Source organism: Pagrus major, chromosome 2, assembly GCF_040436345.1.
Source record: "Pagrus major chromosome 2, Pma_NU_1.0".
NCBI classification, from domain to species: domain Eukaryota; kingdom Metazoa; phylum Chordata; class Actinopteri; order Spariformes; family Sparidae; genus Pagrus; species Pagrus major.
In genome coordinates, this window is record NC_133216.1 from 15,577,522 (window position 1) to 15,600,492 (window position 22,971).

Genomic DNA, 22,971 nt, shown 5'->3' on the forward strand with positions numbered 1-22,971 from the left:
TCGGCGAGCAGTTACACCTAAAATACTGCATGTGAGGAAGTGTCAAAAATCTGAACTAAACAATGGCTTGTTAAAGGGGTAGTTAATCAAAAATGCTTGTGCACGTCCTTTTGCAGAGTGATGCAGTTTGTGGGTGTAGTTACATAGTTCCTTTATGAAACTGCTCACAACAAGGTCTGTGGATTATTCTGAGTAATCGTCTCATGATTTCTGGAAAGAGACATTGCTGTTGAGTTTCTTTAAATGTATTTTTCGGCGCTTTGAGCACCACAAGCCGAGTGCCTTCTAGTTTCATTATATTTGAGAGAAGCCAGATATGGCGGATATCTCCAAATCTCTGCAACTAAAACCTAAATAATGTAGTTGGAAAAATAGCACTACAGATAAAAGGATTTTGGGGTGAACTGTCCCTTTAAATGTTCATATGAAACCCTGCTTACAACAAAGACCACCAAAGGAAACATTCAGCAAAATCATTTAATTGAATGGATGAAAACTCATGAAATTGTGTCTCTGTTGTCAATTAAATCCAATTCATTCTCTTTATTAATTTCCAGAAGGCATCTCAGCTCTCAGCGCACTAGTAAAATATTCCGGTTGGGGTGCGAGGGGGGGGGCGTCAGTTGTGGTTGCAGTAAAATATAGAGTCAACAATGAAGATGCAAACACAAAGGAAAACAGAGCTCCAGGGTAAACACAGCGGAGACAGTCTGAGTCCAAACAACAGACAGACATATAGCAGCGATGATGAGAGCCTCCAGGCTCCATCAGATCTGAGCAAACTGCTCACATTTGGATTCATTTGGATGCTGACTTTGCTCTGACCCGTCTGACTTTGACAAAGAAAATCAATGATCTGAAACAAAGGATTGCTGCTGTTGGAGTCTTTCCTTTCATTTCAGTGAAGCAACAATAATCCTGCCTCTCTGGGTTGAGAATGTGTTGAAACTCCCACTGCTGTGCTTGTATTGTGTAGTGTCTACGGTACCTTTAATGAGCTAAATGAATAATATTTTCTCTAACGATGAAATATTTTCAAAATTTCATAGAACTGCCTCTTGTGACAGTGATAGTGGAGAGGTTGACTTTAAGCCAACTGTCTTTCTTCTGGTCAAAACAACCGTGACCTCTTTTATCTGAAGGCTTTGATGCAGCAGAGCCTTTTCATGTTTTGCACTGGCCCTTTAAAGCTCAGTACCGCTGCATATTATTTCAGAACTCTATTGACATTTACTCCTTGAAGAAAATGTGATAGCAAACAATACAGAGCACAACTGAAGAGTACTGCACATGACAAATGGTGGTTAAACCTCTACTGACCTTCCTTTGTCTCATTGTTTAAAGGGTAAATCCACCAATTTTACACATTTAAGTGTGTTTAGAGGTCTTGAGGAGTACTACAGCCTATGTGAAGAAAAAGAGAAAAAAAGTAGTATGAAGCCTTTTGTGGCTCCAGAGGAAGATGCATGCAATCTGATAAACTGCCTCCAGTGATGTCACTCAGTGCCTAAGTTGCATTGTGGGTAATGTAGACACTTTTTTTTTAAAGGAAGAAGAAGAGAGGAAAAAAGGAAAGGAAAAAAAGGAAAGGAAAAAAAGAGGTGATATATTTGGTTTTGTTGTATCTAACAGTTTTATAGGAGTGCAGATCTGCTTTTTGTATCCTGCTGTCTACATTACCCACGATGCAACTTAGCCAGTGAGTGACATCACTTGAGGGACTTCATCAGATAACATGCAGCTTCCTCTGGAGCCACAAAATGCTTTATAGCTCTTTTTTCACATATGCAGTATTACTCCCCTGTAGACCCAGAAACACACTTTAATGTGTAAAATGTAAGTCTACTGTACGGTATGCGTTAAATTTGGGAACAATATAGTTTCCATTGGGAGATGATGGATTTAAAGATTTATACACTGTCTTCTGCACCAAAGCAAAAAGTGTTTTCTTCTTTGTTTCTGATTTTGCTCATTACACATTTCTATTTCACACATTTCCATCTATTGTGCAGGTGAAGGACCTCACAATTATATATAATTAGCTGCTGCCGGGCTCAGTCAATAGACAGAATATGAGCGGCTGCTGTGCACAGCTGCAGCTAAGGCACAATTTCATTTTAGAAAAGCTCTTTTACCTCATTCAACATGATTGGAAACCTGGGTTAATGCGATTAGCATACTGAGAGACATGAACTTTGTCATCTGAAAGTAAGGTGTAACATCTCATAAAACAATAGAAGAAGAGAAGACAGTGGATAAGGAAATAAGTAAAAGTAAAATGAAGTCTGGACATAAACAAAATTTTATTTAAATGTTATACATAAAACTTTAGTTTTTGTTCTTTTTTTAAATTCAGCTAAACAAATATTTATATATCGTATATTTTATAAAAAGAAACATTTCAAACATTTTAAATATTAATATTTCTTATTTACAATTCAAAACAGTACAGGAAATAATGACAATAACAATGCAATTTCAATCATAAAAATGTTACAAAACATAATTTTTTTTGTTTCCGTTTGAAAATCGGCAAGCTGATATTTTCCAGAACGTTAGCAAGGATACAAAGTAGCAATGTGGAGCTGCTCTACATTCAAACAGGAACTGGAGGTGCGTTCAACTCTTCAGATGCTTAATTATTCAAAGACCTGTAATCCAAATCCTTTTTTTTTTTCACATTAGTCTTCTTGAAGTTTGAAGTACAATGATATTCCACAGAAAAAAAATGTAAAAATTGTCATCAAAATGCACCAGAAAGCTGTTTTTACATACACAGCTGAACGCACCTCGAGCTCAGTAAGGTCACTGTTCGCTAAAGGGACGGGGTTGTTGAGAGAAGGCGCATGTTGTGTGGTTGTGTGTTGGTTCACGTGTGTGTGAACATATGCACTGTGTGTGTTTGTGTCTGTCAGTATGTAAGCTGATGAATCAGTCGGCAGGGCGGGGAGGGGCGGATCCATTTGTCACATGGACCGAGTCTCTAAAACCAAAACAAACAGTAGCTAACAGTCCAGCAGTCTGGCCTCTACTGCAGATAGTTCTCAACGACAGGACTACAGACTACCACGACCACAGTCTACACACTTCTTCTTCCCTTGTTTTCTCTACACTTGCCATCAGTCACAGTTCCGCTACCCTGCTGCGCCCTGCAGCAGGAAACAACTACAGTCAGAAACAAGCAAATGAGCCACGCTGAGGCTCAAACTGGCACTTCAAAGCCAATTTTCGAGGGGGAAAAATGTCCTTCCAGGGCACAAAGAGTTTCCTGTGAGTCTATTGGCCGTTCAGTAGGCGCTGTGCCGCTCCGTTCCTGGTTGTCTTGTGTGAGGAATCTGGACAAGAGCAAGAATAAAAAAGCTTGCATTGGAACAGGAAGATTTAAAAGGAGGCAAGTGTCAAGACTAGCAGGTTTGGATAGATGGAGATCGGCTGAGAAAGCAAGCAGCAATGTGACATGATGTCGTTCATGAGGGAATCTGATGACATGACATACCAGTCTTAGAAAGAGTGGACAGAGAGCTGTTAGAGAGAGATGAGGTGCTGGCAGCAAGAACACGTTTTTGTAGCTGTAATGAGAGGAAAAGTTCAAAAACAAATAGAGAGGAAGTATGAAGCAGTAACAGAAACTGATGACCATGAAAAATGCTTCACAAAATAATGCAAAGAAGAGGAAGATGCAACTGAATAGGAACAAAAGCAACAGTGTGGTAATAACACAAGTCCGGACTCTTATTGGTCATTGCAAAGTGAGACCTGTTCATTCATGATGCCAGACAGCTCGGTCAGCATGTCCCGATAGTGAGCTCTCATCTCCTCCTGGTACTCCAGCTGGTCCTCCTTGATCAGACGCTCGTTCACATCCAACGCCTGACCACAGGCTTCTGCAAACTGCCTGCAGGGGGCAGACAAAGCAGCACTGGTTGTTAATGCTGTGGATTGCCATTGAATGGAGGATTGTTTTCAAAAAGGCAAAAACTATGAGGCTCTGACAATTTCAAAACATAAACAGGTTTAGCTGATGGGAGCTTTTGACATTGGAAGAGTTTACTTTTGCATTAGATTGTTGTATTTATAAATCCTAATGTGCAATAAGACCAAAATCAAATAGGAACTGTGCTTTATGAAGGTTTTCCTGTGATTTTTGCTCTATGTTCTTCACTTTTATTTACATATTTGACTACATTTGATTTACTATAAGATGGTAATTACAAGTGCTGCAGATTATCACCATGACCTTTAATCATCTCTGTAAGAATCATTGCCATTAATTATTTAGCAGAAACAATTAATTGGTGTTGGTTGAAAACTATACAAACATGTTGAATTGCTTTTTACACTCTCAAAGTTTACATTTAAAAAAGGATCACTGCACCTATGAACAGGGCAGTTGTTTCTGACTTTCGTGGATCATTTTCTTTATTTTATTCCATTTTTATATGATTTTTTGCTGAAATCTTGATTTCCTGATGTTGTTTTTTTATTGATTTTTATTCACATTCACATTTGCTGTTGCATCCTGAGAACTACATATGTGTTAAACTGCATCTCCAACGTGCACTTGAGTGACATCTAATAACACAGCTCTTCATTTTTAAATTCTTAGTGGTCAAAAGCGTTCAGGGCTTCTATTGTTCCCAACACTGAGAGTATAAAATGCCATAATTCAAACGTTCATGAAAATATATATAAATATATAAGACAGATATATATATATATATATATATACCTACTAGGGATGCAACAAATGATTATTGTCATTGTCGATTAACTCAATCAAATAATCGTTGCAGCTGTAATACCCACTGTGTAATGCTATGAACAAAATCCGCAAAAACTTTGCTCTGACTTGTCCATCGAATCCTACCTGAAGATCTCCTTCAGCAGTTTGACCTGGTTGTCCGGGTATTTCTTGGCATTCTTCTCCTCTAAAAACGCTCTGGCATAAGCCATAGGCCCTGCATTCACCTGGAAGAGGAAGAGCAGGTCAGAAAAAACAAGGCATCAAAAATTCACCCCAAAAATCTGTATTTTGGCATTATCCCCACCTTGACACTGACGCTGCCCTGCAGTTTCAGCTGCAGCCGGATCATGTCCACCTCCTCCATGTTGCAGAGCTGGTTGAGCTCTGAGACTTTACGTGACATCTCGTCGATGGCTACCTCGATCGGGTTCATCTCTGTGCTCTGCTGCTCCACCACCTGGATGCGCTTCTTTAGGTAGGGGAAGCTGGAACTCGCTGAGGAGAGAGAAATAACCAGCAACCAGTCAGACAAACTTTATAGTTCCCTTCCAATCTGAAGTAAGGACAGAAACAAACACTTACTGGTCAGGATGGTGCGTCTCTTGCACTGCTCCTCCACGTCTCCGTGTTTCTTCCCTGACAGAGTGAACGGCGTCTCAAACACAAAGCGGTTGATGTTGTGATGTCTCTCAAAATCTGTCCTCTTGTCCTGTTGTTCTTTCTCATCGAAGTAGGGCACCACATACGTCACCTGGATGTAGGCAAACTTTGGGTCCAGGTCTTTAGGATTTACCTGTTTTTAAAGGATGAAGCAAGCAAAATATTAGCCAGGCATTTTTTCTTTTAATGTCTTAAAAAACAACTTCAACTCTTAAAAGTCTGTCAGTTACCTTGTTGGAGTCCTGGATCATCTTGACGTTATCAGCTCCAAACTTGTCTGAGTAGAGTTTGAGTAATCTCTGGGAGATTTCCGACAGCCCTGTCAACTTCGGCTCTTTGTAGATGAACTCTTTGCTCTCCTCCTCCTCAAAGAAACCCTACCACAACACACACACACACACAAACAAACACATTCACACACTAATCAGCAAAACCTGCTACGTGCATACAGTAGGTGTCTGTCTGATCTGTCTGATTTTACGTCATCCCCTGGTGGTTTCTTGTACACACAGGCCATCACATGTGTTAGAACAACTCAGCCCTAACAGGGTGCCAGTGTTAGGTTCTGGATGGGAGAGTTCAGAGGTCATTTTCGAAACAGCTTTGGAGTCAAATGTCAAAGGTGAATGAGGTTTATTAAGTAGCGTCCTCCTGTCCTGTTTAAAACCAGCTCTTCTTAATGTGTAGGGAGGAAACAACTTCATCGTCAGAGATTACGGGAGGTAAAATGGACCACGGCAAGCTTGACACAAACCCTTCAAAGGGTGAGAGCAGCAGATGTTAATAGTGGTAGAAGGGGAGGAGAGGCAAAAGTGGTTAGCTCTGAGGAAAATGGAAAATCAAAGACGTACAAAACTTACCGCAATCTTGATATAGAATATAATAAAAAAGGAAGAAAAGAGAGACAGAGAAATTAAGGACACTGACTCAGTGAAGAAAAAAAAATCTGGTCTCCTTATCTTTCCATCTCCAAGCCTCACTGACAATGAGGGTCTTTCTCCTCGTTTTTCCAGAAGATTTAATATTCTCATTATCAACTTTTTAAACTCTTTCTTCACCTCACAGCTCTGAAATCTCTGAATGGAATTATTATCCTCTCATTAACAAACAGGAAACTGTGTCAAGGATCCAGGTTCTTAAAAACCAAGCCGAACCGCATAATGCTTCTCCGTGGATAATTCAGGGATTCAAAGATAAACCAGGGAACAAGTCACCTGTTAATATTAAATATGCTTTTAGTGTTTCTAAAGAGTAAGGTCGCCCAAATTAAAAAAACAAAGTTCAACAACATTCTCCTCTTGGCTTCTAGCCATAGTTTTGGCTTTATTTGCAGAGGTATTGAGATCCTGGCCTTGACTTCTGCAGCCTTTGCTTGAGACACACAAAGCACTGAGAAATGACATTGGAAAAACGAAAGAGCAAAGATTCTTTGGAGAAACTGTTTCCTATTTAAAAGATGTGATTTTGTTTAGTCCCAAAGTAAAAAAAAAAAGTGGGTTGTGGAGTAGGACATGTTTGCCTAGTCATAATTCTCTTGAACAGCTGCAACAGCTCTAAGACTTTGAGTTCAAAGTTAAAAGAAGCCATAGGTGTGTTTTCCAATGTGTGTGTACAGACATGTCAGTGTACGTGTGTGTACTGTCTGCAGGGATGACCTGCCGCTCACCTGTCCATAGAAAGCTACACGGTAGTAGCGACCGAAAAGCCGCTTTTCTGAGTTCACCACCTCAGTCACCTTGAGATAGGAGCGATGGATGTCGTAGTACAGCTCTGACAGCCTCTGAGGGCACACACAAACACACATGTATGGTTACTCTTAGCTCAATACACACACATACACACACACAAGCCATTCAGAGTGGAAGTCTTAACAATCACCTTAAAATCCCGCCTCTTTTCAAAGACGGCGATCACAGGTTTGTTGATGTCAGCGATGAGCTCGTGTCTCTCTGACTTCCACAGATAGTCCACGCACAGCTCCAGCTGCTCCACCAGGGTGTCCTACACAGCACAGAAAGATCAAGAAGCGTGTTAGAGAGAAAAAGGAAACAGTTCCCGCCATGCCACTGACACATCACGCCTTCAGGCAACAATGACTATGATTATAAAATACTATTTTTTTAGAGCGAATCCTGGTTTGAAGTTTAAAGGGACAGTTCACCCAAAAAATAGAAATACATATTTTTCTTCTTACGTGTAGAACTATTTATCCAGCTAGACTGTTTTAGTAGGAGTTGCTGAGTTTTGGAGATTCATTAGAAAGAAAATAGTTCCGACACAACAAGGTCTGTGGATTATCTTGAGTAACTCGGTCATATATTCTAGCAAAAAGACATTGTTGTTGAGTTTTTCAAATGTGATTTTTTTGGCACTTTCGAGCACCACAAACTGAGTGTCATCTAGTTCCATTATATTCGAGAGAAGGCAGACACCTCTATGGCTGATATCTTGAATATGGATATAGATGGATATAGAGCACAACAGGTAAATGGAAAAAAACATATTTTTGATTTTGGGGTGAACTGTCCCTTTAAGGTTTTGTTCAGGAGTAAATTTTAACACTGACCTCTGTATAGGGGGTGTCTTGTGTACCAGTGTCTTCCTTCATGGCACCTTCCTCTTTTACATTCGGGCTGATGCACATAAACGCTGCCCAGCCCATAGAGAACGACGCTGGGGTTGCAGACAAGTGAAAGTAACTTTAGGGCAAGTAATTCACTTCTCATAAAGGTCACACATTAATGCTAGTGTTATGTTTAGCTTTTAAACATACAGGTGCATAATATGCATCCGACACACATATTCTTGTATCAGAATACAAGAAGTAAAACAAATATCAACAAAACATCAAATGTGAGCTTGCTTCATATCAGATCTCAGTGACACTGAACATTTCATCCAGTGAGACTTGAGTGTACAGTGAGGGTCAAACAGTGACAGTAAAAAAAATAAGATAACCTGACACAGTCTCATATCATTAAGGCAAGAACAGTGGTCCTCAAATCATTTAACTGCACAGCGTAGAAAACCTTATCCATCAGTGGAGTGGTTAAGATTTGAAAACTGATGTCCCTTCAGTCCAAAACATGTCCAACACCTGTAAATCTCAACACAACAATGTACGCCCACTCTCTCCCACAGTCCCTTCTCTCTCTATCACTACGTTCTGAACTCCCAACCCCCACCACCACCACCCAGCAGGCCCCAGGCGCACACACTCACTGTCTGGATCTCGGGAGGTAGTTAGTAAGGAGCTACAGTTAAAGACAGGGCTTTCTTCAGGGGACACACTGGACATCCTGGCCTTGTCAGCTCTCCAGTAGCCTGTTTGGTAGGAGCGGAGGAGGAGGAGGAGGAGGTTTACAAAGTTCACGTCCACTTGCTTTTGCCTTTTATGCTTAAGGACAAGAAAGGCTCACGAAATCAGCCGAGCTGCTGGCATGCTATGCTAGCTATCGGCACGCAGGCTCAGTGCGTGAAGGGCATGCGAAAGGTTGTCAGACACGTAGAGCAACAGAGAGATACAGTACATGCTGTAGTCCAAACAAGGTAGCATGCACACAAACAGATTCACAGATCGAGGAACATGAAGCACAGAAGTACTAGAAGTCATGAATGGGAATGCTACATGAGTTCCTAATCAATCTTCATCACACTCAAGTCACCAGTGCAGTGTGCTCGCTGTCAGGCATACACATCACCCCCCATGATGATATGAAGGACTGAGAGTTGCAATGATCGTGTTAGCAGAGAGAAAGAGATGTTTGCAGGCTGACAAAAGATGGCTGTGATCACACTGTGGTTAGAAGTCACTATGTCTGCAAAGATGCGATGCCATAGCCCTGCATATGCACAAAGATTTGTGCATAGGCGTGAACACACAAACCATGCTGCAAAAAGTAAAAAAGTCAGGTATGTGAGCACTAACCTCTTCTCTTCAGCGATTCTGCAATCAGGGCTGAGATGTGGATGTAGCACATGGCAGCCTAAAGGGAACGTTAGACATGTTACCATAACATTTTTTGAAGTAATAGCATCCTGAAAAGTATTCAAAAGATGAATTACCTCTGAGAGATCGCCGTTGCGGACGTGAACCTTCGCCATGCTCTCCAGCCAGGTGCGTCGAAGCTCGGGGGTGCTGGCGTACGAGTTGGCCAGACTGTACTGAAGATCCACAAGCATCTCTGGATCCTTCTCATGCTCCTTCATTTGTGCTGTGGCCATCAGAACCGTCCTGATCCGTTTAGTCAGGTCCTTCACCTCAGCAGGGAACGGAGTGCTCTGTGGAAAATGTGTGATTATTTCAAGTCAGAAAGTAGAATGAAATAACACTGTGCATCATAATTATTGATAATGAAGCTGTTATATACCTTGAGTGGTGCATCTCCGTTGGCAAAGTTATTGATGATAGCAAGAGACTGCTGAAATCTCGAGCCTCCGATGCCAGCATCTGCTATCAACTGGCTCACTGCCTTAATAACCTGAAGTAGAAAGAGAAGTATGAGGTACGGAGGTCATGATTCACAAAACACACAATGCTGAAATTATATATTTTTACTACACTGACCTGCAGATGTGAGCGGACTATCGACTTGCCCTTCGTGAACTCAAAGTTTTTCCTCATGAAAAAATACAGCAGTGCAGCTGCCTCCGTCTGGGTGGAGCTGGAACGATGGTTACAGCACTTGAGGATCTCGTAGCACAGACAGCCGCACAGGTCGGCCTTACCCTGGAAGAATGCATTGGGGAACTGCAAGAAGAGATATGAAGATGAAACCACACATGAGAAAGAAGAAGAAGAAAGCATCTTCACTTAGATGTTATAGGTGTACGTGAAGTTTGCCGGACCTTTTGTACAAAGAGCCTGAGCGAAGCAAAGACATGCCGTAGAGTGGTGGTTGATTGGTTGATCTGAAAGAAGAGCAAGTAGGTGTCCAGCACCTTCTTCATCAAAGCATTTTGTCCTTCATCCAGCAACAGCTGCTTCTGAACGGACGTATAAAAGAAGAAAAAGACAGGAAACATATTTTAATATCAAAGTTTCAACAGGCAACCTTTTCGTTGTAAAGGTTGCACAGACTACTTTGTACTTCAAAGTAACACAGAGATTCTTCTCGCCACCAGGTGGCAGTAGAGCTTCAGAATGTGCAGAAAATGTGTGCATGATCAAATAGCAACTCAATCTGCAGGGTACACAAATACACATATTTCATTTGGACAAAGCAGTTTGTACATTTGTTTATGCATTAGAAAAATGCTGATTGTTGTGTTTTAATCAAGAAGCAAAAACAAAAATATGATTTAAAAACTTTTTTTAAAGAATCATGTGACTGTATTGTTTGATTTTCGGAGGGGAGAAGGGCTGAAGCTATACATTGAAACGTATGTTTTTGCATTCAAATATAATTCTCATATCGCAAAATTATAATATTCACATGTCAGAAGCATACAATATATTATGCACAGCAGCAGATAACATAAACTAAACAAAATCGATGACACGCACAGACGTGTAGTTCCAGCTATGAAGGAAGCACAAACCTTGTGATGGTGAACAAAGAGCTCCAGTACATCCAGCACAGTGAGGGAAACCTCAGTGGACAAGTTTGCCTCGATATCTGTAGGACTCAGTGTGTCCCCATCCTGAATATTACCATCTGGAAACAGAATCAGAATCAAAAATGAATGACCCAAATCAAGCTCAGTAAATGTGTTTGTGTGTGAGTGTGTGTGTGTGTGTGCGTGTTACCTGTCTCCATCATCTGCAGCAGCTTGGGGTTGGTGAGAGCATTCTTGCCCCTGATGATGGGCATGGTTTGGGAGCGAGCATGTCTGTGACCTTCCCCTCCAGATGCCATCCTGGAGTTAACAGCAGGAATCAGCAGCTAGTATCGATCACAGTTCTCACGCGTATTATTTAATACTTGTTGAGACTACACTGCAGCAAATGTATAACTAAACCTAGTGCCAGGTCTAGGCCAACCATCTCTAGAGATGTTGCACATTTTAGCAGTCAGGTAAATATACAATACAGGGCATCCATCTCTCAAGGACATGGTGTTATCAGGAGTCTATTAACACATGGGAGTACGAAGACAGAGGCTGGCAAATCACACAAAACACTGCAGGTATGAGGAGGGTCATGCTGAGAACACAGTCACAGTCTACTACACGGGAACACACAGTGGTCACATCAAAAATGAACAAAGAGGACAAGGATGTATTCGTCTAAATCCAAGTGTTCACATTGTTGCAGGTTGTATTCAAATAATCTGGAGTTATTGCTATTAGTTATTAGCATTAAAGGATAAGTTCACCCAAAAATGAAAATTCAGTCATTATCTACACACCGTCATGCCGCTGGAGAGTCAGGTGACGTTTTGTACTCCACAAAACATTTCTGGAGCTGCACTGCAAAACAGAGTCGCAACATTCTTCTAAACAACTGAAGTAGATGGGGAATTGATTAGAAAAGACATTATTTACACCCTTTTTATGCTGAAATTTTCACTGTAGCTGCTACACTGAAAGTGTTAGCATGCACCCAGTCTGAAGTAGATTCACAAGCTACGGCACTAATAATGTCTTTTCAAATCAATGTGGGACCTCGGGGCTTCTGGAGACTTGGATTACGCCGGATGAGCTGTTATGAGCCAATTTATGTTTTTTCCCCCCATCTGCTTCAGTTGTTTAGAAGAATGGTGCAATGCTGTTTTGCTGTGAAGCTCCAGAAATGTTTTCTGAACTACAAAACTTCACCTGACTTTCCATCTGCATGGAGAGGGGAGAAGAATTTATCATTTTTATGGGGGAACTTTTCCTTTGAGAACAATTTCTTTAACCACAGACTCAGTATCTGTACAAGAGCTGAACTCAGTCATCACGGCTGAGGTGTTTTCCTGATGGAGGGTGATTACCATTGTGGGAAGAGGCTTGAGGGTTGAGAGGGGTGGTTAGAGGCCTTCAGGGTGCCATTGGCCTGGGTGGACTGGGCCAGCTTTACTGCCGCTGCTAGCTTCCTGTTCACGAGCCAATCACAGCAAAGCTAACATTAGTTAGTTTAGTCGAGACCATCATTGGTTAGTGACCATCATTATCATCATTAATCAGTTATATTAACTAGGTGTGGCATGTAATAGCTGCGCAAGCACGCCTGCAATCAATAAATAATAACCTTAGAGTGTAAATGTAAACACTTTGCAATCATAAAGCACTATTTTTGTGGCCTTCTAACAGATTTATAGCAACAAGGTCACATTGTGTTTGTGTAAGGCTAAATGCTAAAAGCATACAGGAGCTCCAATTTGACCTTGGTGTGGTGAGAGCGGCTCAGAGAGGAAGATCAAACATCTCATATAGAGAGGGAGGTCAGCCAGATGGAAAGGTTAGTGGCGTGGCAGAGTCAATGGTTTTAGTTTGCCATTAGTATAATATAGCGTAAATCAACTCTTGGTAGAGTGTTAGTGGTGAGTGGAGGCTGGAGGTTAGCATTAATGTTAAACAGTGGAGAACGAGGGAGATTAAGATGTATGGATGTGATGAAACCAATGGGCAGTTAAGCTGCAGCACAAATCAGATTTCAACAAACTGATGTTCAACACGTTCTTACGTTGCTTAAATGAAGCTTTCACGACTACCAATGTACACAAAGCAAACACTGCTTCGGCCAGCCAAAACAAAGAGGATGTGGCTGCTGTGTGAGCCAATCAACACAACTGCGTCAGAGCCCATTAACAGAACTCAATCAAGCCAAGCAGCAGGTGGAGGAGTCCAGCCAGGCGTGGAGACAGAGGGCAACAAGGTCAACACGCAACATCAATGAGGAAAATGTGTTAGAAGATGTAAATATAACTAACATACAGTAGCATTAATGTCAATACACAAGGGGTTACTTGATGCAACAGAACATCAATAACGTGCAGCCACACTGACAATCCATTAACAGCAGCAGCATGCAGAGAGGGGGGAGGGCATGAGGCATGCGCTGTGGTGGAGAGGCTACAACAGCAAGGTCGAACATAGAGAAAATATCACACATATTTGTTTGTGTCATGTGGTGTATGTTGTGCATGTGCATGAGCATCTTGGCTAAAGTCTAATATATGACTTATACAATAAGTAGGTAAGGCTTACTGCACCGACACACAAACTATTTCTAACTGCAGCTACTAGCATCACTTGCTAACTTAAAAGGCCATGACGAGCCGTTTTCTCAATCAGCTCAGATTTCAGTATTTTTGTCTGTTCACTTCTTACCAGTTTAAAGTAGGCAGAACTCAGTTAGAAAATGGTGATGTCATGTAGATCAATCAATCAGGGTTAAGCAACATTTGAGGACAAAGTGATGACATCTGTGTTGTTGTTTGCTTATGTTGCCAGGCTCCTGTCAATGAAATACGATCAAACCGCTTCCACATGTGGAGTGCTGCAGGGGTTATGCATTTTTGTAGGCTAATCCGGAAGTTAGCACCACCCTGGTTCCCTCGACAAAAAGCCGATGGGATTTTTGAATTGGATTTTGGAATATTGGCGAAAATAAAGTCTGTGGCAAACACAAGTTTATGATACTTGCATGTTTTGTTCAGCAAGATAATCTTCACAGATGAACACCACTTTTGTGATTTTTGAAGCTTAAATTAAATTGCTAGATGTAAAAAGCTAATGTTAGGCTATAAACAGACAGTCCCATGACTTAAGCCATCACCAGTAAGTGTCTTACTTCACAGAGTATAGTGAATTGAATAGTTTGCAACTAAAGTCGGCCTGTAAAGACGGACTAGAGAGTAGATGACTCTCTGTGTTTGGCATGATGACACGTAAGCACTTTATAATTCAATTGTGGGACATTTAATGATGTATTTTATGTCGAAGAACAAAACGGGTAAATATCTTAAGCCTGTGGTGACCACAGGTCGTATTACAGGCATTTAACTGAAAACCCATTCAAAAAAACCCACTGACTTCAGGACGAGGGAACCGAAGGTGCAAAAAAATGATTTTCAGTTTTTAGGACTCATTACTACAGCACTCTTTTACTGATAAAGCAGACTATTAATTTTCTTACTTTAACTTTAATTTTTGTTTATTTTAAGGTACAATATGTTGGAATTTTGGTTTAAAACATTCAAAAATGTACTGAAATTAAAGACAGAATGTTAAGAAATAAAAGTTTTGATGTTTATCAAAGAAGTCAATGGACTGTGCTGCAGAGATGTCTACTGAAGTTAACATGCTAGCTGCAACGGTCCTCTCTCATAGTACTACTCCGAGCTCCCAGTCTGGACTGCTAGCTGCACGGCTAACTGAGCTAACTAGCGAACAGCAGCTACAGTTATAGCAGCATTTGGCGGGTACTGCGGTGATATGCTGCCCTCTGTCTGACCTTCAACAGGTTGCCAATTCTTATATATTGCACCTTTAACGTGTTAAGGAGCATTAAAGACTGAATTGTTGTCTGACTGTCTGACTGTCTGACTGTCTTCCTATCTTGCTGTCTGGCTACACACTGCTGGTATAATTCATTGCTCCTAAACTTCAATGGGTGCCCACACTGACTCAGCCAGGCATCAAAGAGCTAACAGAGAGAGACACTGAGACAGACACAGGCGTAAGACTGTGAATCCCCCATGGCCTGGTATTACAGACGAATGTTAAGTAGCTAGCAGACCCAGACGGGCTCAACTATGTCTGAGAGTGCTAGCGAGGCTTCCAGCTATCTTTATTCTGTTGATGCCTGCGCGCACAGTAAAGCAGTGTGTTCTCCCAGCCTTTTGTTGGCTTACATCTCAGCATCTTATTGCTGAAAGGAAAAAGAGGGCTAATTTAATTAGCTGGGAGGAACCAGAAGATGGAGGAGTCGAGCAGTGCCAATGGCTCAGCTCCAGTATGTGCACACACACACATGATAACAACCCCCATCCTGTGCCTGCCAACTACTACAGTACAATATCCAGCAGTGCTTTTCTCTCAACAACCAGATCCAGGAGTTTCACCTCCCCCTCGCTTCCTTTTCTTCCCTCCTTTACCTCTTCCCCTCTTGAAGCTCATCCCTGAGCGTGCACACGCATACAGAGCACATATTAGTATTTCTGCCTGACTGTGCCCGAATCATTTATTTGTGTGTGTTTGCACATAATGTGTCTGCGTGGCTGCATGTGTGCATCCATGTGTGCGCATGATTATATGAATTATGTATCAGTGGGTGGGGGGAGTGATAGGACCTCTGGCTGCGGCATGTATGTTGAGTTAATAAGCTGTTTCCACATCTGCAGCATAACAATAAATGCGTCTGAGTTAGACCTGCAGTGACTCACCTGGCTATGTGGCGTTTTCCGAGGAACCTGAAGTGCTGAAGACACAGCCTGAAGAAAAGGAAATTGCAAAAGCATCTTGGGTGACGGGTGGAGGTTTGCTTGTTTTAATGTGTTTTGAAAGTTAACAACAGATGTTAAATGAAGTGCATGTGATCACACTGAGTTGCAACATTTCAGTCTAGATGTTGTCACTAACAGGAAACACAGACAGTTAATTAACAGGGCTGTTCAGTGGATAGGGAGCTCTCATTGGCATTATAGTCTGTTTTTCTTCTCACTCTCTTGCTGTGTCATTACTTTCATCTGTTCACTTCTGGATACATTCTTCCCTCTCGCGCTCTCCTGTCTCTGTCTGTATGTCTCAGTGTTTTTTCTCAGCCTAGTCAGATGAAAAGGAGTCATGCTAACACTTAACTACAGTGAGGAAAGAAGAGCACTTACTCCAGGATGTTAAAGAAGTCTGAGATCTCCTGGTGAATGGCCCGGTGCCAGTAGGACACCAGCACATCTGGAAACAGGAAACAAATCATGTCACACACGCACAGCAGATTTCTGGAGGGGTAGCCAATAAAATAAATGTCATCTCTTACCCTCAGATATGGTTTTCATGATGTGCAAAAAGCACATGAGGAGACTGCGGGTCTCCGCCTGGTCCAGCTTGTCACAACGAGAGCCGTAGCCTATGAGGGACTGCGGCCGAGCAAACTGAGGAGAAACAGCCAGAAATACAGTCAGTGACATACTGTTATTATCAAGGTTAGTATTTTATGTGAATCTGTGGGTTTCAGCAACCTGGAGGGAAAGTTAGGTATAATGGGTATTTTTACAAGCTGATGTGCTATTTTCAGATTAAATTTCACTGCTTTTATGTCAACATGTATGTCATTAAGAAAGATTTCAGAAATCCCCTGCCAAAGGGGGATGTGGAGGTTTGGAAACATCATTTAAACCTTCAAGTCAGGAAGTAAAATTTACTTTATTGATGAAATAAGAGAAAAGTAATTTATTTTTCAAACATTCAGAGACCTTCTTAGTTACCACTAAGGTTGGTGTTAGTGGCGGGTGAAGTTGGAGGGACTTGGTAATTTATCTTTAAAGAATTTTTGGCCTGTTTTTTGCAAAAGATGTCTGTTTTTCTGCGTACTCCTCTGTCAGAAATCCATATATAATCTATTATGAATGACTCACATTTAAGAAGATGCACGTACATATTCCAAGAAATCATGTAATTCATGTATCCAAACTAAGTTCTTTTGACAGATCTGCTGGCTGCTCGTCTACCAGAATCATTTTTATAAAATGATATATTATACATATTTTATATAAAAAAATATAAAGAAAGATTGAGAGCAAATGTTTCACGTCAAGAACAATGAATAGAAAACTTTGATACTGTGTTTTGTAACTGAGACTTTGATAACATGGTCAGGGATAACAATGTGAAAGCTGTACAGTTTTGTGCAGGAATGTGCAAAAGTTCACGGTGCTCAGTACAAGGAATAATTGAAATATGTAAGACAGACATCCAAAGAAAGAAATGTGTTAATATAATAAATAAAAAAACTAGATAGAGACCATATGGGATGTATCATAACACAGAAGGTGACAGCTGTCTTTCTCTTTTCTTTTCTCACCTTCTCACATCCGTCCATCTTCTCACTGTTCCTGTCACTGTTGCTCGGGTTGGAGTCCACACTGATCAGAGAACCGCGAGAGTCGGCCTGGTTACCCGTGGCAACTGCCAAAGATGAGAAGGCTGGTGTGGGGAGGTTGGGGGAGGGGGGGAGGGGGGGTTTGTCAGCGTCAATGTCCTCATTCACACATTTTTATATAGATGCGAGGAATAGATACACAGCTGCACACAAGCACATCAAACACGCAGCTACCTGTAATGGAGTTGAGGACTTCTTTGGAAAAGGACGCGTCCACGGAGTTGCCATGGCGAGTAACAGGAATCACCCCTCCAGCCACCCCCCCTCCCACACTGAGGTCATCTCGGGAGCCCTGGTAGAGGGAGACAAGGGAGAGGACTTAGTCTCCTTGTTTTATAATGCAGGCTGAAAATATCCAGTTGTTACTAATCTTACTTATTTCCCAATAAAAGTAAACATTTAAAGATAAGTACAATCTAAAATGTATTTTTAAATGCCTACATGGTCACGCTCCCTCCCTGTTTGATGAATTTTGTCACAAGACACCAGGATTCGAGTAGAGTCAACACACGGGCCTCATTAAATGGTAACTGTCGCGTTACAACACGCAAACCTGCATTTGGACAATCAGTCTTCTCTGTTAAAGGAGCAAAACTTTGGACTGAGCTGAAAATGCAACACAACTTTATTGTTTTTTAACAAAAACACTATTCTCACACCTAATACAAAAGCTCTTTATTTTGGTATTTTTATTTTTATTGCATTTATAATTGTACTTATTTTATGCTTCCCGTGGACAGGTGTTGTCAATTAGTATTTTGTTATAAATACTAAGTGCAGTGCATCTGGGGCTTGTGCATGGTTGAATGTTGCAGCAGGAGTATTACTGCTATGTCCATGTCAAATAAACAGAAACTAAAGAACTAAGCATCAATCTGTGCTGCAGAGAACTGGGAGAAAATGGGCTAATTGAGAAATAAGAGGTTAGAAGAGGTATAAAACTCTTGTTGCGTGCCCTCAAGTACACTGGTGTCAGGCTGCATTTCAAAGAATATCCATACCTGAAATCAGCACTAATCAGTAGTCACCTGTTGTCAGTAACTAGTAGCACTGAGAGCCATGAACTTTGAACATTTACAGCCATGAAGAAGCAATGAAAATAAGACCAAGCTTGAAAAAAAAAAGTTGTTTGTTTTTCCTTGCATGAATACGTACACAGCACACAGAGACAATCAATCACATCATCTTTCATCTGGACTCTTACTTGGTCACTAGAGGTGAAGTAGATGGGGAACAGGTCCCTGAGGAAGAATCGAGGCATGTTGTCCAGGATCAGGCCGTACAGCGGCAGGTAGAGAGATGCAATTCTTGCCTGCTTCTCCTGAAAAGGTGGCCAATGACAGATTGTTGTTTTTTTTAAATGTGAATATTCTATAGCCAGTGAAATTATTCTGTAAGACCCCAACAAATCAACATGCTCTTTGATATTTAATAAGCTAGGAATGATATATTTAATATGACTGCAAAGCCTCAAAATCCCCTGTTTATGAAAGTAATACTCCACTTGCAGTGTGCCTCCGGAGAGTTCATTACTACTTAATTAATGTTGTGTTGTATGATTTGATGGTCTATAGCTCTACAGTCTTTGAGAAGTCCATACAGATTCAGTGTATTTACATAATACCCAATATATCCTGCAGGAAAATAATGTGGTCTTTTACGGTACATGACTTTCCCAGGTCTGCCTTGTATCTGGCTTCTGCACACACTTGGTTGGGACTGCTTTGACTACAGCCCCGCTGCCGTGTTGTGGTTGGCACTATTTGCTCGTGTTTAACTCGCTCTGATCTGGACGCTTCCCAGCATTCATTAAGACGTGCTCTCTGCAGCTGCTACGAACAATCCCATGTCAGCGTGTATGTGTTTGCATGAGTCACATAGGAAGAATTTCTACTGTGAGCTTGTGACTCATTGTTCATGGCTTTTTAGTTCCCCCCCCGTGCGAGTAAACATGCGCTCTGGCTACCTTGGTGGCATAGCGTGCATCCAGAGAGTGCTTGGCCATGAGAGTCTTCAGGGTGGCCAAGGCGAGGTGTCTCAGGTCCTGCTCGTCCTGGAGCGCCAGCCCCAGTTCCCGTAGCAACAGGCCGGTCAGGAAGTGCTTCCTGCAGAACTCTCCGGTCAGGTTGTACTCGGGCACCGACACTGAGGAGAGACGGTGTGAAACGATTTTAAATTGGAAACGAACTGACGTGATTTAAATAACGCTCGTGCCAATATTTGCTTTCCATCAGGGAGTTAATTAATCCACGTCTAAATAAAAATCTGGTTACAGTGAGCAAATAATGTGACAAGCCAATTCTCCATGAATTTCATTAACATCACACACACACACACACACACACACCGTAGCACATACAACAATACAAAAGAATGATTGAACATATTTACCATGAGTACTTTGTGGCTCTGGGGATGCATGGTCTGACATGGACAAACAGTCAGAGGAGGTGACAGAGAAAGACAGACATAGTGTTAATAGACAAATGAGAGGGTGAGAGCTACTCGATGTATGAGAGTTACCACATGTACATGGAGTGGCAGGGTACGACTCGGGGCTCCTACCTGTGATGCGAGCGGAGGGTAAGGGCAGGCTGAGAGGGATGTAGTGCTCGTGGTTACACACCTCTCTCAAGAATTCAAATTTCAGCTCGCACAAGACCTGTCAGACACGAAAAAAAGATTAAATAAAGTCATTTTCAATCCCTCATTTATCTTTACCAATCAGTCCTGTTTGCCTGTGTTTCTTTACCTTGCTGTCAGTGGCAGTGATCATGTTTATGTAGTTGCTAATCAGCTTGAATGTGAAGCCTCTGTCCATGAGAGTAAAGCAACGCTGCAGAGAGACAGACATAAATATTAGACCCGACATCCGCTAAAAAGACGAGACAGATCATTTAACACAGGAGGAATCAATAGGCAACGATTGTAAATGGAAGCAATTTTGAGTTGCAGATTGTTTATACAGTTTGTATTGATCCCTTCCCAGAACAATATACAGTCAGCTTAATAGTGCAGCATGTTTGATGTGCTCTAACACTGAGTCCCAAAGCATCAGTGGTGTTTGTCTGTCTTGTTTTAATTAAGTCCATGAGACGTTTTGCTCCCACCTTGACAAAAGCCGCGACAGCCAAGTTGGCACTGCGCGTCTCTTCTGCCAGGTCTTTGTTCTTCCAGAAGATGTGCTCAGACACCGTCTCTACCAGGGTCTCTACACGGCTCAGGTAGGACGAGGGGAAACGCTGGGGCCTTGGAATCTGCAGGAACATAGAGTCAGTGTGACATGATCACGCACTGTGTCCAAGGTCGAGTGGTTTTAAAAATTCGATGTTTTCAGGTAAAGGAGAAAAATTAGTGTGCCGACTTACCTTTACCTTGTCCAAGTCCACCAAATGTTGAGCCATGGACTTGACAATCAGCTCGAAGAAGAACCAGGAGAACTGAAACCAGGAGAGGTCAGAGTAAAGTCAGTCTTGTTCCAATATTCATTTGGCTGATCAGCTCCAGGAGGCACACAATTCTGATTCTGATTTACTTTTCTCTAGGACCTGAGAGGCATTATTGAATTAATGAAGCCTCTAAACAGCAGTTTCAAAAAATACAGTGAGGAGGAAGACAAACCTTGAGGACATTCCTGACCGCTGCCTGCTCATTGCTCTTCAGGTCAAAGGTCATCCCCTTAGCCAGCTCCTCATGAACAGTCCTGAAGCCGTGGGCCTCCGTCTTGAACACATACTGCACAGAGGAGAGAAGGGAAAGGAAGTCAGAGGTACTCAGTTAAAGCAGTTCATCTTAATGATTTTTTGGGCAATGAGCGGGGAGAAAGAGACGCGATTACATGCAACAACGATTCCCGCTCAGATGCCAGGTGTAACTAGAAAGGCTTAGTCGATCAGTTGATTGAAAGAAACTGAAGTCACAACAAACACCTAAAAATGTCTTTATTCTGGGTTGTCAGCTGAGAGAATATGCTGCTTTTCTTTGTCTTATACTTAAGTGAATTGAATATTTTGAGGGTTTGTACGGTTTCTTGAACAAATTTAATGACATGCTCTAGAATATTGAGATGGACATTTTTCACAAGATTTGTTCAACAGAGAGCAGCTTCATTGAAAGCACAAATAATGGTTAGCTGCAGCTTCAGCCCTAACCATCCCCCATCTTCTGATTATTTTTAGAGTAATTAACATATTGCTTGGTCTTTAAAATGTCCAAAAAATTGTGAAAAGCATCCTACACAATTTCCTATGGCTTAAGTTCATGTCTTAAAATGTCTTGTTCTGTCCCCACGAAAAAGCAGAGAAATGTGGCAAATTATCACAACTAGGAAGCTGGAATTAGGGGAATATTGGAAAATAATTAACAGATTGTCTGTGAACTGGGTGATTCATTGTCTTATGGGTTAATTGTTTCAGCTCTAATATGCGCTAAAACACACATTCACAAATCCTGTAGATGCGTGTGAACAAACACACTTATATAATAAGGAAAATGAAATATCTTAAATACACACGTGAGGTTTGATTCAAATAATATAACTGCAGACTTCTCACTTCATGCTACAATGAATTCAACCCCCATCTCTTTCTCCTCTCATCATTGAGCACACACATGTTCACACACAGACACACTCAGCAGTTTAAATTGGGCACCACTACTACTGAACATCATGCCAATCTGTTACTATGGCAACCCCCGTTTCCTCTCCTCTTACCTCCCACCATTCATCTCTGCCACTACCTCTCGAAGCGCTGCAGTTTTCCTTCACTGTGGCCAACATGAAACAGGTCTTGTGGTTTCTGCTGCTCTCTGCTCTAATTCGCTCGCTGATTTTTCCCCCTAAACAAACGTGCCTTGTGTTTCTGATCGAGCCGGCCCAATGTCCTAGTTTGACTCATACTCAATCAGCCTTTCTTCTTCTCCTTCTTCTTCTCTCCGTGTGTTTGCACTGTGTTCTGGGCACGCAGCCCTAGCCACACTCGTGCTGGCCCAAAGCACACACACAAACATGCACACATACAAACACACAAATCCCCCTTATTTCTGCAGAATTTAAATAGTCTGTGCGGAGACTCCAGTCCTTTATGGAAAACAACAGCCTTCACAAATATCATACGATGATCCTGAGCACACACACACCTTGATATAGGAGTGCAGGTAGTGATCCAGGTTTTCTTCATGGCACTTTGCAACAATGTGGACCAGAACTCTGCAGACAGGACAACAATGACAGAAAACATCTGTCAAACACTGAAACATTTTCTCTTCCCAAACAAAAAGCTACAAATAAGCAAGAAAATGGAGTTCTCAACAGAAAATAATCCACAGAGCCCCCACCCTGATGTGAACCCAGTTGTTGTGGACAGTTGTAGTACCACGGCCTACCTGGTGGTGGCAGTAGTGACCTCATCGTTGTCATTCTGAGTCAGAACCTTGAACAGCTGGTTGAAGAGCACTGGCAGGAATCGGATGATCACTGGGATTCTCTCCATGCTGAGAAGACCCTGGAGACGAGTGGAAAAGAAGCGTAGGAGGAAGAAGA

At 41.8% G+C, this 22,971-nt stretch overlaps 1 protein-coding gene across 1 annotated transcript in view; it reads right to left on the reverse strand.

Moving 5' to 3' along the window:
• Positions 1 to 2,387: 2,387 nt before the first annotated feature.
• dock10 (dedicator of cytokinesis 10) overlaps positions 2,388 to 22,971 on the reverse strand; it is a 40,739-nt gene continuing 20,155 nt past the window's right edge. Inside the window, exons 24-56 of the mRNA XM_073494892.1 lie at positions 22,815 to 22,933; positions 22,569 to 22,638; positions 21,051 to 21,164; positions 20,798 to 20,869; positions 20,540 to 20,686; positions 20,182 to 20,265; positions 19,995 to 20,091; positions 19,821 to 19,853; positions 19,396 to 19,574; positions 18,634 to 18,750; positions 17,604 to 17,721; positions 17,352 to 17,473; positions 16,308 to 16,422; positions 16,159 to 16,225; positions 15,718 to 15,765; positions 12,322 to 12,423; positions 11,154 to 11,263; positions 10,946 to 11,061; positions 10,253 to 10,390; positions 9,972 to 10,154; positions 9,775 to 9,885; positions 9,470 to 9,685; positions 9,333 to 9,390; positions 8,627 to 8,728; positions 7,971 to 8,077; positions 7,283 to 7,405; positions 7,071 to 7,184; positions 5,635 to 5,781; positions 5,327 to 5,537; positions 5,049 to 5,239; positions 4,868 to 4,968; positions 3,757 to 3,895; positions 2,388 to 3,335 (exon numbers count right to left, since the gene is read on the reverse strand). Of these exons, the coding sequence (XP_073350993.1) occupies positions 3,288 to 3,335; positions 3,757 to 3,895; positions 4,868 to 4,968; positions 5,049 to 5,239; positions 5,327 to 5,537; positions 5,635 to 5,781; positions 7,071 to 7,184; positions 7,283 to 7,405; positions 7,971 to 8,077; positions 8,627 to 8,728; positions 9,333 to 9,390; positions 9,470 to 9,685; positions 9,775 to 9,885; positions 9,972 to 10,154; positions 10,253 to 10,390; positions 10,946 to 11,061; positions 11,154 to 11,263; positions 12,322 to 12,423; positions 15,718 to 15,765; positions 16,159 to 16,225; positions 16,308 to 16,422; positions 17,352 to 17,473; positions 17,604 to 17,721; positions 18,634 to 18,750; positions 19,396 to 19,574; positions 19,821 to 19,853; positions 19,995 to 20,091; positions 20,182 to 20,265; positions 20,540 to 20,686; positions 20,798 to 20,869; positions 21,051 to 21,164; positions 22,569 to 22,638; positions 22,815 to 22,933 (3,819 nt within the window). The 3' untranslated portion in view covers positions 2,388 to 3,287. The remainder of the gene's footprint in view (positions 3,336 to 3,756; positions 3,896 to 4,867; positions 4,969 to 5,048; positions 5,240 to 5,326; positions 5,538 to 5,634; positions 5,782 to 7,070; positions 7,185 to 7,282; positions 7,406 to 7,970; positions 8,078 to 8,626; positions 8,729 to 9,332; positions 9,391 to 9,469; positions 9,686 to 9,774; positions 9,886 to 9,971; positions 10,155 to 10,252; positions 10,391 to 10,945; positions 11,062 to 11,153; positions 11,264 to 12,321; positions 12,424 to 15,717; positions 15,766 to 16,158; positions 16,226 to 16,307; positions 16,423 to 17,351; positions 17,474 to 17,603; positions 17,722 to 18,633; positions 18,751 to 19,395; positions 19,575 to 19,820; positions 19,854 to 19,994; positions 20,092 to 20,181; positions 20,266 to 20,539; positions 20,687 to 20,797; positions 20,870 to 21,050; positions 21,165 to 22,568; positions 22,639 to 22,814; positions 22,934 to 22,971) is intronic.